General features: G+C 51.2%; 1 protein-coding gene across 7 annotated transcripts in view; it reads right to left on the bottom strand.

Moving 5' to 3' along the window:
- Nucleotides 1-6,959: 6,959 nt before the first annotated feature.
- The window catches only part of GBF1 (golgi brefeldin A resistant guanine nucleotide exchange factor 1), a 110,039-nt gene continuing 102,018 nt past the window's right edge, over nucleotides 6,960-14,980 (bottom strand). For 2 of the 7 annotated variants that reach the window (XM_031955749.1, XM_031955751.1), the window contains 17 exons: nucleotides 14,736-14,912; nucleotides 14,383-14,447; nucleotides 14,166-14,289; nucleotides 13,957-14,028; nucleotides 13,770-13,864; nucleotides 13,306-13,459; nucleotides 12,656-12,881; nucleotides 11,831-11,991; nucleotides 11,420-11,666; nucleotides 11,113-11,318; nucleotides 10,712-10,862; nucleotides 10,498-10,628; nucleotides 10,153-10,254; nucleotides 9,584-9,697; nucleotides 9,112-9,292; nucleotides 8,774-8,911; nucleotides 6,960-8,048 (listed from right to left, as the gene is read on the bottom strand). In XM_031955749.1, coding sequence (XP_031811609.1) covers nucleotides 7,771-8,048; nucleotides 8,774-8,911; nucleotides 9,112-9,292; nucleotides 9,584-9,697; nucleotides 10,153-10,254; nucleotides 10,498-10,628; nucleotides 10,712-10,862; nucleotides 11,113-11,318; nucleotides 11,420-11,666; nucleotides 11,831-11,991; nucleotides 12,656-12,881; nucleotides 13,306-13,459; nucleotides 13,770-13,864; nucleotides 13,957-14,028; nucleotides 14,166-14,289; nucleotides 14,383-14,447; nucleotides 14,736-14,912 — 2,622 coding nt within the window. In that variant the 3' untranslated portion in view covers nucleotides 6,960-7,770. The remainder of the gene's footprint in view (nucleotides 8,049-8,773; nucleotides 8,912-9,111; nucleotides 9,293-9,583; nucleotides 9,698-10,152; nucleotides 10,255-10,497; nucleotides 10,629-10,711; nucleotides 10,863-11,112; nucleotides 11,319-11,419; nucleotides 11,667-11,830; nucleotides 11,992-12,655; nucleotides 12,882-13,305; nucleotides 13,460-13,769; nucleotides 13,865-13,956; nucleotides 14,029-14,165; nucleotides 14,290-14,382; nucleotides 14,448-14,735; nucleotides 14,913-14,980) is intronic. The other 5 variants (XM_031955747.1, XM_031955750.1, XM_031955748.1 and 2 more) reach the window with 4 other exon arrangements.

Raw genomic sequence — 14,980 nt, 5'->3', positions numbered from 1 at the left:
GGAAAGGGAAAAAAAAAGGGGTTGGGGAAAAGGAAGAAAGGGGGGGAACGAAAAGGAAAAGGGAAAAAAAAGGGGAGGGGGAAGGGGAAAAAAGGGAAAAAAAGGGGAAAAAGGGGGGAAAAAAAAAAAAACCCCAAAAAAAGAAAAAAGTTAAAAAGGGGGGGGTTTAAAAGGGGAAAGGGGAAAAAAGAAAGGAAATTTGGAAAAGGGACGGGGGAAAAAACCCCAAATTTAAAAAAAAAAATTAAAAGGGGGGGGGAAAAAAAAGGGGGGGAGGAAGGAAAAGGGAAGGGGCCCCAAAAAGGGGGAAAAAAAGGGAAAGGGAAAAAAATTAAAAAAAATGGAAAAGGGGCCCTTCCCCCCCGGGGTTTTTGGGGGGGCAATAACCCCTTTTTCCCCCCGGGGCCCCCCAAAAAAATGGGGCCCTTTTTTCCCCAAAGGGGGGGGGTCTTTTCAATTTAAAGGCCCCAAAAATTTTTTCCCCTTGGGAACCCTTTTGCCAAAGGGGGGAAATTTTTGGGGGGTTTTCCCCCCCCCCGGGAAAAAGGGAGTTTTCCCCTTTTTTCCCCCCCCTTTGGGGCCCCCTTGGGGAAATTAAAAAAAAAAAAAAAAGGGGGAAAAAAAGGGGTGGGCCCCCCCCCCCATGTTCCCTCCCCTTAAAAAAGGGGGGGTTTGGGCCCCCTGGGGGGGGGCCCCAAAAAGGGAAAAGAGGGGAAGGGGCCGGCCAAACCCCCCCTTTTTTTTAAGGCCAAGGGGGCCGGGAAAAAATTGGGGCCCGGGGAAAAAGGGGGAAAGGGGGGAAAGGGGGGGGTTTTGGGGGGGAAAAAAGGGGGGATTTAAGGCCGGGGCCCCGGGGGGGGGGGGGAAAGGGTTTCGGGGGGCCCCAAAAAAAAAAGGGGGGCCCCAAATTCCCTTTTTCCCCCAAGGGTTTTCCCCAAAAGGGCCCCCGGGGGGGGGAAAAGGGGGAAAGGGGGGCCAAAACCCCCCCGGGGGGGGGGGGGGGGGGGGGGGGCCGAAGTTTGGGCGGCAAAGGGGGGGGCCGGAAAAAAGGGGGGGGGGGGAAAAAAAATTTGGAGGGGGGGGAAAAGGGGGGGGAAAAAAAGGGGGAAGGGGGGGGGGGGGGAAAGGGGGGGGGGGAAAAACCCCCCCCCCCGGGGGGAAGGTTTGGGTTGGGGCCCAAGGGGCCCCCCGGCCCCCAAAGGGGGGGGGGGGAACCCGGGGGGAAAAAGGGAAGGGGGGGGGGGGGGGGGGGAGGGGCCCCCCGGGGGAAGGGGGCCCCCAAAAGGCCGGCCCGGGGGTTTACCCCTCCCACCAAATCACCTGTTCCCTCCCCCCACCCAGACTCAGAAACAAATAGAAGACTCATGCAAGAGCAGAGCCTGGGGTCAGACAGAGCAAGAAAGATGGGGAGTAGGGAGTAGGGGCCAGCAGCTCCTATCACAAAGGCCCCGGGAAACAGTGGTTTGGATGGATGGATGACCCGGAGTCAGTGGGGGCTGACAGATTTAGGCTGGGCAGCGCTGTTATACAGACAAGACCGTGGGGGGAGGGGCCCCAAAAGACAGGGTCTTGGAGGATTAGCCAAATAGGGAGGACTCCAGATGGTCAGACGGACAGACAGACAGAGGGCCGAGGGCGCCAGACAGGAAGGGTTGGGGATAAGGAGGGCCACAAAGAGAGACACTTAGGCTAGCACTCACTGGGCCATAGCAATCGTCCATGTTTTAGAGCTGGGCTCTGTCCAGCTTCTGCTGCCGCTGTACCGCCAAGGCTCCTACCTGCGCTTGTGGGTGTGGAGGGGCACCCCTCAGGCCAGGTCTATGGGAAGTAACCAGGAGCCTGAGGGTGGGGGACAGAGGGTCCCTCCTCCTGCCAGGCTGGAATGGGCGAAAGCCAGAGAGCTGTGGGCAGGCGGGGGCTGGGAGGGCAGGAAAGTTAGAGCAGCTTAGGAAAGTCCCGAAAATACCAGAGAGAGGAGGGGCCAAGGGAGGGGGTGGGCCTGGAAATGACGTGCTTGCCCAGCCCAGAGAGGGAGGGCCCAGTTAGGAGTTTGAGGTGGCCCGCCCCTCTCTGCTTTTTCTTCCCCACTCCCAGACCCGAGCCTGGCTCCCTGGGGAGCGGTGGGGTCTGGGACCCGCATCCCCTACCACAGGAACACGTCTTCCCCTGGCCCCAAGTCTGAGGGGCTGATCGCTGGGGACAAGCGGGAGAAGTCTAGGGCAAGAGAAAGCAGGGGATTTCAGTGGGCGGGGGGAGGGGGGCTGTGAGTGGGGCACCCCGAGGTGCTGCTCTAGAGCTCACCTTTCAAGGCCAGCGGGGGTATTTGGAAGTAGAGAGATTCCCCTGTCTCTGCCCCTACCACTTCCTAGGCTATTCAAACCTGCCCTTCCTTTGAGCCGTCTGGCCTTCATTCCCTTTCCCCTCCCACGGCCGGGGCTCCCCTGGGATTTTCCGTAGGTCATCATTTAGGGCTTGGGAGGGAGGGAGACTGCTGATTCAACCCTTGGGGCTTTTGGGGGAGATTCCTCCGGTAGGGGGGCCTCCTGCTCTCGGTCCCTGGGGATACAGAACCCTCCACTCTTCCTGCGGGCTTTGGACAGCTTGAGGGAGGGGGGCCGGCGGCTGCATCCGCCCCGCCCCGGGCCCGGGGTCTCGTTTCCCCACTCTCCCCCGTATAGGAAGGCTTGGGGCAAAGGCCCCTCCTGGCCAGTTGTGGCCATAACTATGGGCACGTCTGCCTGCAGGCGTGTCTGTGTGACCGTGCTAAAATCCCACGGGTTAGTGTGTCAGCGCGCCCGCGTCAGCGAGTGGGTGTGCGCGACAACACAACCGGCACGCGTCTGCGGGGCATTTTTCTGCGCACCCGCGTCTGCGTCCCTGCAGCTCCGGGCACGTCCGACTGCCAGGGACACCTGGGTGCCGAGGACCGGGATCCCTCGCAGCTCGAACATTCTACGAATCTACGTGGAAACGCGTGCGGGTGAGCGGCGTGTGTACATATGCATGTGATCGTGCCCACGTGTGGATCGGCGTTCTCTACTCTCAGTGCTAAGCGGGGGTCCCGACCCTGCCCCTCTACCTGCGCTCTGGGGACTGAGGGAACCCCGGTGTCCGATCCCGGCCACTCACTTGCGGCTGCAGCTCCGGCTCCGGCTCCGGCTCCGGCTCCGGCTCCGGCCCCGCCACCGGCTAGTTCTGCCTTCGCTAGTCTTCCGACCCCAGTGCCACCCGGCCACCTGCAGCCCCAACCGGGAAAGCCCCTTTTCCGCCCTCCCCGGGGAATTCCCGTCACGTCACGTCACGTCACGCCATGGCCTCTTTTTCATTGGCTTAAAGTTTTAGTCTGCGGCGGACGCAGCCAATGAGAACTGATTGTAGAGCACCGCCCCCTCCGGTTTTATCTTCGCTCCCCCAGCCAGGAAAAAGTACCCTCTCTTTCCCCTGGCGGGATCCGGGAAGGTGGGCCTCCGGGGCGCAGGTCCTCGCACCCGCTGCTGTCTGGGGCCTGGGCTGAGCGCGGCTGCCCCGAGGAGACGGAGCTGTGCGGGAGCCAAGGCCCTCCTCGCCCCAGGGGATTCCGGGGAGGCTTTGGTCCCCTCCCCCTCTCGGGGCCCCGGGACCCTCGGCTCGGAAGCACCTGAGAGCGGAGCAGGGAGTTCCACCGCAGGTGCCAGAGCCCCGTCTGTCGGGGAGCGGGATGGAAGGGTGCGATTGTTGTTTGCTTCGTTTACTGGGCTCTGACCAGATCGGGTCCGCGCTGTCCGGGCCGTACGTAGCCTGGGCGTGGTCTCCGTGGAGGAGGTGGGGTCACGGGGATCTTCTGAATGAACGTCGGAATGAAGTTTCTATAGATTGTGTAACGGCTAGTTCAAGCCTATGTACAGACTCGTTCTCCTCCGCCATCACCCCTCCCGCCCCACCTCCAGGAGTCCTGTTGTAAACTCCTGGAGGAAGTCCAGCCTTGTTTCGTTGTTATCTTCGGGTCCCCTGCTCTAGTGTGTAATAAATAGCCCTTCAGAGATGCTTCGGGGGCAGCGCGGTGGCTCAATGGATAGAGCACCAGCCCTGAAGTCCGGAGGACCCGAGTTCAAATGTGGCCTCCCTTAACACTTCCTGGCTGTGTGACCCTGAGCTAGTCACTTAGCCCCAACGGCCTCAGCAAAAAACAAAACAAAACAAAACAACTTCATTGTTGGGGGAAGGGGCAAGTACCCAGAGGGCGGTGAATAACCATGGTCTGAGAGAAAATGGAGAGGAAAAGGCCGGATCAAGCCGTCCCACTTACTGGACAATCAGGAAGACCTGAGTTTAAATGACACCCAATACAGACCCCCATGACCTAATCTTTTAAAATGGGAATAGCTCCGAAAGTACCTTTCTCACAGGAGGAGGTGGTTTGAGTTCAATAATGTAAGTAGAATTATAGTCTACGATATGTCGGATATCACCCATATCCTCTAGGCTTTGATCTTTGCTATTTGCCAGCTAAGGATCCAAAGACCAGTGGCCACAGAAAGCCCTAGTGGTTTGGGCCGGAGCAGGGAGGACGAGGACGGAAGCTTCAAGTTGCTTGGCCAGGTTAGCAACACAGATCTGTCCTCCCCCAGTATTTCCTTTGTCTTTTTGTTCTGGCTCTTTATGCAGGTCATTCCACCAATCGTGGCTGCCCTTCTTTCTAAGCCATATTGCTTAGCGATCTTCCTATGGATTTCACTATCATCTCTGTACAAATGATTCCCTAGTCTTTCTCCTGAGCTCCAGTTCCACATCAACTGACTTTTGGACATCCTGAATTGAATGTCAAATAGGTATTTCAAACTCAACTTGTCTCAACGAGCTCTCCCCAGATTTATTACTATGACACCATCATCCTTTCAGTCACCCAGGCTTGACACCTGTATCATTGCTTGATGATGTGCTCACTTGTATCCTTTACTTGTAACTACATTTTTATCATCTCTTGCTTAGAATATTGGTATAGCCTTATAACTAGTCTACCTGACTTTTCAATCCATCCTTGAGTCAATTGCCAAAGTGATTTTCCTAAAGTAGGTTTGACCATGATCTCTGGTCCCATGAACTCCATGATCCAATTTTCTGGATCAGTATAAAATGTTTGGCATTGAGAGCCTTTCACAATCTTGCCGCCTCCTTCCCCATCTTTTTACCCTTTCTTTCCCTCCATTCACTCTGATCCAGCAATACCAGCCCACTTGATATTCCTCATACATGATAATCTTCCATCTGGGTTTAGCCTTTTGCACTGTTTCCAGTGCCTGCAATGCTCTCCAGCTAAAATCCCATCTACTATTTACAGTTTTATCATCTTTATCATATACAGTTTTATCATCTTAAATATGTATCTGTTTGCATGTTGTCTCCCCCATTAGAATGTGACTTCTTTTAGGTAAGAGCTAAGTGTTTTTGTCTGTCTTTGTATCCTCAGTAATTAACAGGGCCTGGCATATAGTAAGCACTTAATGTTGGTTGACTGAATGCCAGGCAAGAAAACAGCCAAATTATACAACTTAGATCCCTACTTTTAAAAAAAAGAGTGAAAATGCTATGTTGTGAACCACACTCAGTTCCCACAGTCCTCTCTCTGGGTGAAGATAAGTCTCTTTATCACAAGATCATTGGAACTGGGCTGAATCATCTCAGTGTTGAAGAAAGCCACATCCATCAGAATTGATCATTGGATAATCTTCTTATTGCTGTGTACAGTGATCCCTTGGTTCTACTCACTTATTAGTTCCCTGTTCTTGTTGAACTTCTTGGAATTTGAATTCTAAGATTTTTAACACCATCTCCTTAAGGTATTACCTTAAGGTTTCTCCCTTGGCAGCCACATAGCCCAAGTCCTTGTTTTCTCCCCCTATGGCTGATTAAAGCATCTGCAGTCAGAGAATCCTTAAGGCCAAAGGAGAGGCCCTGGATAAGTATAGCTACAACTTTCCTAGGTGATACTCTATTCTAGCTCTTCCCTGCCATGTATATTTTAAAGCCCAAATTATAGTCCCCATGTTTTGCTGGTGCTTCCCCAAGCCCTCCCATTCCTCCCAGCTACTGAGGGTCGGCAGTATTCTCTGGCCCCTTCCCCTCATTAACACCCTCCCAGAAGATTATGTTCTGGGCATTCAGAGTTGCTGCTCCTTACAAGTAGCAATCAGAGAGAGGTGGTGTCCCCAGGGCAGTACAGGTGTAACTGAAGCACATGGTTTCCCACAGAGGGCTGTTGACTTCTGTGCTCCTTGAGGAAAATGGGCAGTGATGCAGGAAAATGGCACAAATTAACAAGAACGCAGAGGCAACCCCAGAGGTCCTTGTCCCTCTCCTCCCTGGAGTCGCTGATAGAGGACCACCAGGAACAGATCTTGGCACTTTAGAAGTGAGCCCTTAATCTATGGTAGTGGATATGATGATGGGAAGCCCAAGCCCCATAGGCATGAGACTAGAACTTGGAGGGCTGAGGGAAGTCTTCAGGAATATTTATCTGTATACCATCTGGCCCTCTGTTTCCTCTGCACGGAGATAAGTTGGGAGTCATAGGACTGGCAAGTCAAGAAAGCTTTCTAGGCCTCCCCAGGAGGCAATTCTGAGGAGGTAGGGAGGACATGGGCCCTAATGCTTCTTCATACTTGACATCTTATGATGCTATGACTTAGTTCTTAGACTTAAGCTTTTGAGTCCCTAGTGATGGTAGATTGCAAGGATTAAGATCTAGTTCTACCTAGTAATGTTTGTGCAACACAAGTCCCAACTTCAGTTCATCGTCTTATTTCGAACCTCAGAGCAAGAAGACTGACTGGTGGAAGGTAACATCTGGGACCTACAGTTCTTTATGAATTCTGTTCCAGCCGCGACATGAGTTTTAGACTGTGCAGCTGCCCTTAGTGATACCCTCCTCTAGGCAAGAGGGTGGTTGGGCAATGTGACTGGTGCAACAAAGACCTGTCCTTGAATCCAACTCCTTTCAAAGTGTGGGGTCAGAAAGCAGTCTTTTTATTTCCTCTTCCCCATTTCATCCCAAGGATCCTGTGTATTAGGACTAGTCTCTTCTCTATTAAATCACAAGCTCAGAAAAAGAAGTGTTGGGAAGGGGAAAAGGTAAAGTAGAAGGGAAAGGGAGGCTGGCATGTGGGTTTTATTATATTTATTACATTGTAAAAAGTCAATTGTTAGCTTCTTCATATGTACATGCTCCTGTAGGCAATTCCCCTTGTTACCTCTGTCCCCTGGCCCTAATCGACTCCCCAAATTAAGCCAATTCTCTTGATAAAGGAGGAAGAACTGGAGGAGGTAGCTCAGGGCTGATAGGGGGAGGAGAGGTCTGAGGAAAGGGAAGCAAAGTGCAATGTGGTTGGAGTATAGCTCTCAGAGCTAGGACCGCAGGATAAGGGCAAAGAAGGGGCCCTTCTAATGCCAAGAAGCAAAACGGGCAGGGCTGGTTGGCACTGATGCCCAGAAATCTTTCCCTCAAGGTCAGCCCAGGACTCCTAAGAGACCAGAGCTAGCTGAGCCCTAAGTCTGATTTCTCAGCTCTCAGCAAGGCCTCCCAGAAATGATGAGCAGAAGAAGTCTAGTCCCTTCTCTCTGGATGACATCTCTAGAGAGCACTGCCCTCATTCCCTTCGGCAATCTCCCAATTTGGCTCTGATGAGAGCAGCAGCAGCGGCTGGGCCAGGCCCAGGGGTGGCATCAACATAGTGTGCAACCAGAAGCCCTCAGTGGTGTGGTGGGAGGGAGAGGCCCAGTCTTCAAACACCTGTCTTAGTTGACTTCAGAAGTGGGCATAGAGTCAGTGGGGCGAGGGGCAGTTAGCAGAGGCACAGGTGAAGTAGCCTCAATTAGGGCTGGATTTAGAATGATAGGCAATGTCATGGGTGGCACGCCCACCTGCAGTGGAGAGGCCAGGGGCTGCAGGATCAGTGGGGGCTGGGCCAAGGGTGCAGGCCCCTCTGTGCTGGGACTCAACTTGCTGGGTGTCAAAACTGTAGAAGAACCAGAACTACTGGAGGTTACTCCAGACACCTCGGGCTTCTCGGGGTCTGTGGGGAAAAGGTAGAAATATTCAGTTCCCACTTCTGGCCCGTCCCTCAAACTTTCCTTCCCTACACCTGGACCAGGTAGCCTCGCCTCAGCGCACACAAGTAAGAATGTTTCGGCCATTCAACAATAATCTCCTTCAATCATCTCTTCCTAAGTCTAACCAACCAGGCAGTTCATTTTACACCTAGGCTTAATCCCTATCCTTTCACCTTCAGTTCTAGACCAATTAAAAAAGAGAAGCCCAAATTATAGTCTTCATGTTTTGCTCGTGCTTCCCCGAGCCCTCCCATTCCTCATGGGTACAGAAGGACAGCAGTACTCTCCGACTATGGCCCCTTCCCCTCACTAACACTTCAGGATAGGAGTATCCTGGCTGTATCTTGGCTGATGCAGCACATAGTGTTCTGGTTCCCTTGGGCAGCTGGGTGGTGAAATAGATAGAATGCTAGGCTCGGAGTCCAAAAGACCAGATTTCAAATCCAGCTCCAGATACTAATTCTAGGCAAGTCCCTTAATCTCTGTCTCCTTCATTTTCCTCAAATGTAAAATGGGAAATAATATTACCTACCTCGTAAGGTGTGAGGATTAAATCTGAATATCTGTAAAGTACTTAGTACAGTGCCTGGCACATAGTAGGTACTTAATAAATGCTTGTTCTCTTCTCCTTTTCCCCTCACCTGCACATTCCCCTGCACATTCAGAAGTGCAGAAAAAGGATACTCACCATAGGCCCCCGGCTCTGAGGGCATTTCTGGTGTATATATGTGACCAGGATTCCTTGTGTCACCGGCAGTGGGAGCCAAATGGGTAGAGGCCAAGGACTTCTGGGAATGTGGTTCAGTAGGCACAGGTGGCAGGGGGTCTGAGGAAAGTGATAGTTCAGATAGTCTCTCTTAGCTTTCTGTAAAGGAATAGTTTTGTCTCCTCCCAATGGCCGGTGTGCCATCCACCAACCCATGGTACTGAATCCAAACTTACTTCTAGGCTCTCTGAGAACTCTAGGGTTCTTTATGCTGAAGCCAGGAAGAAGTGCATAGGAATACCTTCCCCCAAGTTCCTTACCAGGGATGACTGTCTGCTTGAAGAGTTCATCTCGTAGATGGGGAAGGAAACAGTCAATACGCTCCCAGGTGATCTCCCAGAGAGCAGAGGAGCCACTTCCCCTTGTGTCTGCGTTGTGAAAGATCTCTGCAGTATCCATCACTAGCAGCATGTTCTTCAAGGACTCAGGGATGGCCTCAAACTGGGGGAGAGAAATGCATGTTGGAAGGGGTGAAACTGAAAAGATGGGAGAGAGGCAAGGAAGAACAGTCCTCAGACAAGGAAACTGGACAACACTTCCCAAACATGTGAGGAAGTTGGGAATTTACAGCCTCGCAGGGAAGAGGCAATGTGACTGGGCTTGGGAGTGGGAGAGGTGGAAGGAGCATAGATAAAGAGGTCATACTGAGGATAAGCCAGGAAGAAGGCTCACAGATAAAAACCAAGTTTAATGGAGAGGGAGCACAGTTTGGGGAACCTTAGGGGACCCTACCAGTAAGTCACTGGAACCCGCATGCATATACTTGTCCATGAAATCCAGAATGGTCAGCCAGAGTGCAGCGAAGGTTGGAAGTGACAGCAGTGGGGACAAGTGCTGCAGGAATACCTGTAGCCCACCAGAGGCTTATTAGATGATTGAAGATACCCTATTTATCCCTAGTTCCAGGGATGGGAAGAATACTTGTCTAGCCTGTTTCCCTTATAGGCCTTTGACTTGGGTAACTCCCCAGAGGCTCAGGATTCTTCTGGGTCCACAGGTTCCATAAAGCAGGGCTTCTTAAACTTTTCCCACTTACTACTCCCTTTTCAATTGAGAAATTTTTACATGACCCCAGGAATACAGATATATAAAATAGATGTGCAAATCAAACATTTACTGATAATAAATCCCGTTTTGTGACCTCCCACATTCAGCTATGTGTTGCTATGTCACAACCCAAAAAGATACTTTGCCACAGGACATTGGGGGACACTATTTTCCCTGCCTTTCCTATCTGCCAGGAGCTGCTGTTTGGGCAGAGCTAAAAGTGTGGGAAGAGGGTCTGGAACAGGTGATCATACCTTGGAGAGTAGTGTAGAAGCCCTCATCCGTGTCTCTTCCATGCCAACCAAATCTGCGGGACTGATGTTCTCCAGAAGCTTGGTCAGCAGAGGAAACAGCACCTGGTGGTCAATCACCCCACATCCCCCCCCCCCAGTAAGGTCATTGGTAAGCTTGGCTCCCCAAGAGCCAGGAAAATGGATGGAGGAAGGAAGAGGAAGGGAAACACATCATGGGGAATAGGCTGGGACACAAGAAGAATATTAATACAGATGATTAATGTAATTTTATATATATAAAAATATAATATGAATATTAATTATCCCTGCCTCAAGCTGCCCAGGCTTTCTTCTCCATTCCATTACCTTATTAAAACAGGACTCCCATTCCAGGGCATCTAACTTCTGCAAGTCATGTACCAATAGTGCCCTTTGCAGATAAGTGAGTGCCTGCATCCGGACCTGACGCCGGGCATCACAGCACAGCCAGGCAATACCTGAGCAGGAGAGAAGGCTCACAGTGACTGCTGTCATTCCAATCTACTTCCTCAGTCCCACTACTCATGTTCTTGAGAATTACCCTGAAGCAGTGGACACCAGCAATGAGCCCAAAGAGTTCGGGAGTCGGCTTCAATCTTCTTGCCCCTTGTCTCTAAGTGACGCTGCTCCTCAGCCCATGAGCTGTAAATAGTTGCTGCCCGTGTGTGCAGGGTGTGCATCAAGTCCAGTAGCTGGGATCCCAAAAGAAGGAGTTGTGACAAGGGTCCAAGGAACCCAGACTATTTCACCCTCCAGCCCCAGACCCGGTCCCCTCAAGAACAATATATATCCCATCAATCATCTTGTTCCCAGGATAAGGCCACTACCCAAATCCTTTGTTTAGGCCCCCCATTCCAGCCTGAGCCTGCCTACCCTGGCCCCGGCTGGATTCCCCAACAGCCAGGCACAGGGAGAAGAGGAAATAAATGGTGCCATACTTACGTCCTGACTGACCTGTAAAGACACCGTGTGGTAGCTAGCAGGTACTCCTTCATCGTCTTCATCATCACTGTGTCCGCCACGAGTTGTATGCTGGCTGGATGCCCGGGGTCGACGAAGCACTGAGCCATCCTTCGACTTCTTCTTGAAGCGGTTCCCTTTGCTGTCATATTTGTGGCATTTGCTCCGTTTTTCCTGAGATTTGCATCCTGTGGAGACCCAAGCCATATTTCCATATTCATGTGAATCCTTCCCTCCCCTCTATCTCCTTTCCAGCCAGTGACCTTTTTGACCTTCTCTACCTACTTACCACCATTCAGACTGGCCTCCACAAAAATTCGGATAGTCTTGACACAGAGCTCAAAATTGTCTGGGGTAATATGAGCAGCATCACGCACGATGAAAGATAGTGATTCCACACATTTGAGCAGGGACTTTGTGTCATGAGGACCCAGATCCAACCCTACAGTAAGGCTGTACTGATTCACCAGAGGAGAAGGGCCAAGCCGGTTTGGTCCCGGGGCTGGCTTGGAGCTATCTATGTCATCCTTTCCAACCTGTCCAGAATATGAAGGTGGGTAGCAAGTTGGATGATGTACCTGGCACAAAGTTTAGGAGCACGACTTGGCTCTATTTGTCCCCTTCACATGCCCTAAGAAAACCAGGAAGCCACCCACACCAAGATGGGGAGTCCCACAGCCCACTGCCCTTGCTTTCTCACCATGAGCCAACCACTGCTGACCACGTCGGCATCAGTAGCTGAGCGGTGCATCTTGCCTGGTCTACCGTGGTCAGTGTAGACCTCTGAGTCCGAGGTGTAGCCTCGGTCCAAGCTGACGTCACTGGGGTGGTAGGAGGAGAGTTCACTGTCTGATTGAGCACCTGAGCCAAGTGAAAATTTGAGCAGAGTAAGGGTGGGTACGGGGCTACAGTTGGAGATGTTGAAAGAAAATACTACTGGACACTATGGGCTCATTTCCCACAAAAGGAAGGATTCTCCTCTGTCTGGTTCAGCTTAGTCCTACCAAAAGACAAAAGCACAGACCAGATAACTTTGACTATAGTCCTTGAGGTAATAGACTCAGGCTCCTTTTGACAATGGTTACCACTGGAGGGACTGAAGGAGAGTTGGTATCATTCCTTGATATGTGACAACCAAATGAGATAGTGGATAGATAACCAGACTTGGAGTCTGGAAGATTTAAGTTCAAATCTTGCTTAAACCATTGCTACCTATGTGACCAAAGACAGAACCCTTAACCTCTATGAGCCTCAGTTCCCTTATCTATAATACAAGGGATTGGAATGGGTGGTCTCTAAGGTTATCTTTCCAGCTGTTTCTATAATTTTCTGGGCTCCCATTGGAGCTTTATCTAAGGACACTGGGGAGTTTAGCAGCAGATGCAAGTATTTAATTTGCTTAATGCAATCTCTGACCTTTCTTTTCCTTCTTTAGACTTTTTCTCTCTGACCCATGGAAGGCTGCAAGAGTGGAAAATCAGCTGCTTATGTGGTAGGTGTCCGATTTTCCTGGGGGGAGGCTCACCAGTATCAGTGGTATCTGCCCTGGCTGTGGCCTGCAGAGAAGGGGGAGGCTTCACCCCTGAGCCGATGCACTCCAGGAGGGTAAAAAGGGTGGCCCAGTCATCCCCAGAGTGGATGTTTGCTGCATTGGTCTTGAGTAGTTCATGGAGCCCATAGGCAACCTGGTGGCTGACACGAGACAGCACGCTAGGTTTCATCAGTAGTAGGATACGAAGGGACAGCAGCACCTAGAATGGTAGGAAGTGAGCACAGGGCTCACCACTCACCCTCTTACTTCCCTGCTTGCCTTGCCCATCCTGGGAACAGAGTTGTGATAATGGTTTGCTCCTGGCATACTCTGCTACTTCCTCTGGCCTTTTGTGGTCAGAGAAAGCAAGAAGTCCAGGATCCCAAGAGGCACAGTAGGTGGTCTGGATGATGGAGCCCATTCTAGACATCTCCTCTTTCCTGACCCCTGCCCATTCCTAGATGAGAATTTTTGCTAGGGTCCTCTCATGTGATTTAGGAAGGAGTCTATGCTTCCATCATATCTAAACCCCTTGAAGTCCGGCACTGAGTGTAGTCTTTACTACAGACAGTCCCATGGATAACACTTGATCTTTGGTCCACCTCCTTTACCCCTATTTTCCCAGATGGCTAAAAATCCTTCACCTGGCCACTGATTTCCTCTCTCCTTAGCAACCGTATGGCCAGGCGCAGTAGGCCCACCACAGCCCGTTCCACCAGGAAGCAGAAATCCAGTGCCTGGACACATAGGTGGTACAGATGATCACGCACGGTTTGCCATACACAGCCCACACGGTCCCTACATGGCAAGAAGAAGGGGAGAAGAAAGAGAGCTAGTAATCCAAGGCCCAAAGGCAATCCCTCCAATGCCCTAGTACCATCTTAATCCCTTTAGGGTCCCTTGGTATTGATGTTGATCATAGGGGTACTGTGAGTCATGTTCCTCTGGTATAATGGTATAATCAGGAAAGCGATAGGCCCTCCTGCTTGCTTAAGTACTGACATTCTCTTGGTACCAGTTCTAAACACAGTGGGTTTGCCCAAAGGACCTTGGTATGAATGCAGGACGCAGCCTTATATTCATGATTCAAACCTTCTCCTTATCTTACCTGTTCTCCAGCACAATCCGCAGAAGCATTTCTAGGCAGAATGCAGCGTCTTCCTCATCATAAGTCTCTTCATCTGGTGTCACAGATATCAGAGCCTACAGAAGAGAAGTAGACCACACACTGTTACCACGCCATCACCACCTGGTCCGCCCTGTCTAGCTCCTCCCACTGTCCTTCTGCTTCATACCTTCATTAACTCTTGTAAGGACTCCAGCTGGAGGAATTTGCTTTCTGTGATCATCTTCTCTGGGTCACATTGCTACAGTGGCAGGAGGAGGGAATCAGTGGCCTGAGTTGGAGTGAGGAAAAAAATCCCACAAAGCCAGAGTCCTACCCTGCAGAAAGTTGAGACCTGATCACTGAAGAAAAGAGTGGTTAGAGAGTTGGGACAATTACCTTGATACAGTCCAGTGCCATGCGCTTGGCTTCTTGGTTCTCAGTAGATGGACCTCGCATGCTGGATTGTTCAGGACCACTTAGTGTCAACCAGCTCACAAAGCTTAACACAGTTGATTCTCCACTGGAAAGGGATGGAGAAATGGGACATATTCAAGTTAATGCCAAATTTTTGGTATTCCTTTCCCATGGCCCAGAACTTCTGGCCTATCCTCACCGATTAGATGGTGTTTCCTCCCGCTGCAGAGAGATCTTTCCATTGGGATCCACAAAATCTTCCACCTAGGAAAGGCAGCTTTTCTTAAGATGATCCTTACTTATTACTCAGTCCCAATCTACTCTGGTTTTATTTCTGACAGCCTTTTGTACAGTTACTATTCTACTGAACAACTGACTTCCACTGACTTCTGGCCTCTGCCAGATGTCCTCCTGAGGAATATCACATACTGATGGTCCCTGAATATTGAAACCTACTAGACAAGGACCGAGCCACAGCAAGGCACCAGTCCTAAGTCTGCCTTCCCCAAAGTTGCAGTTTGTGCTCAACTTTTGTCCCTCACCCCCTGTTACCTCTATCATGGCCTTGGGCAGTAGCTGGGCTCGGAACAGCTGCAGCATGGCCTCCATGATATTCTTCCAGCCCTCCCGAAGGATGTCGCCATGGCGGTGGGCCAGATGGAAAACAGTCTTGGCTGCAATGTGAGCTTTGGGGTTGCTCCCAAACACACTGGGCAGATTCTCAATGGACTGAAGAGATAGAGAAGATGAAGTCTAGGGCCTAGCAAAAGTCTAGGGAGCATCTTAAGTTCCTGCTA

The sequence above is a fragment of the Sarcophilus harrisii genome, chromosome 2 (assembly GCF_902635505.1).
Source record: "Sarcophilus harrisii chromosome 2, mSarHar1.11, whole genome shotgun sequence".
NCBI lineage: Eukaryota > Metazoa > Chordata > Mammalia > Dasyuromorphia > Dasyuridae > Sarcophilus > Sarcophilus harrisii.
Note: the sequence above shows the minus strand (reverse complement) of the source record. Positions and strands in the feature narration are given on the sequence as shown.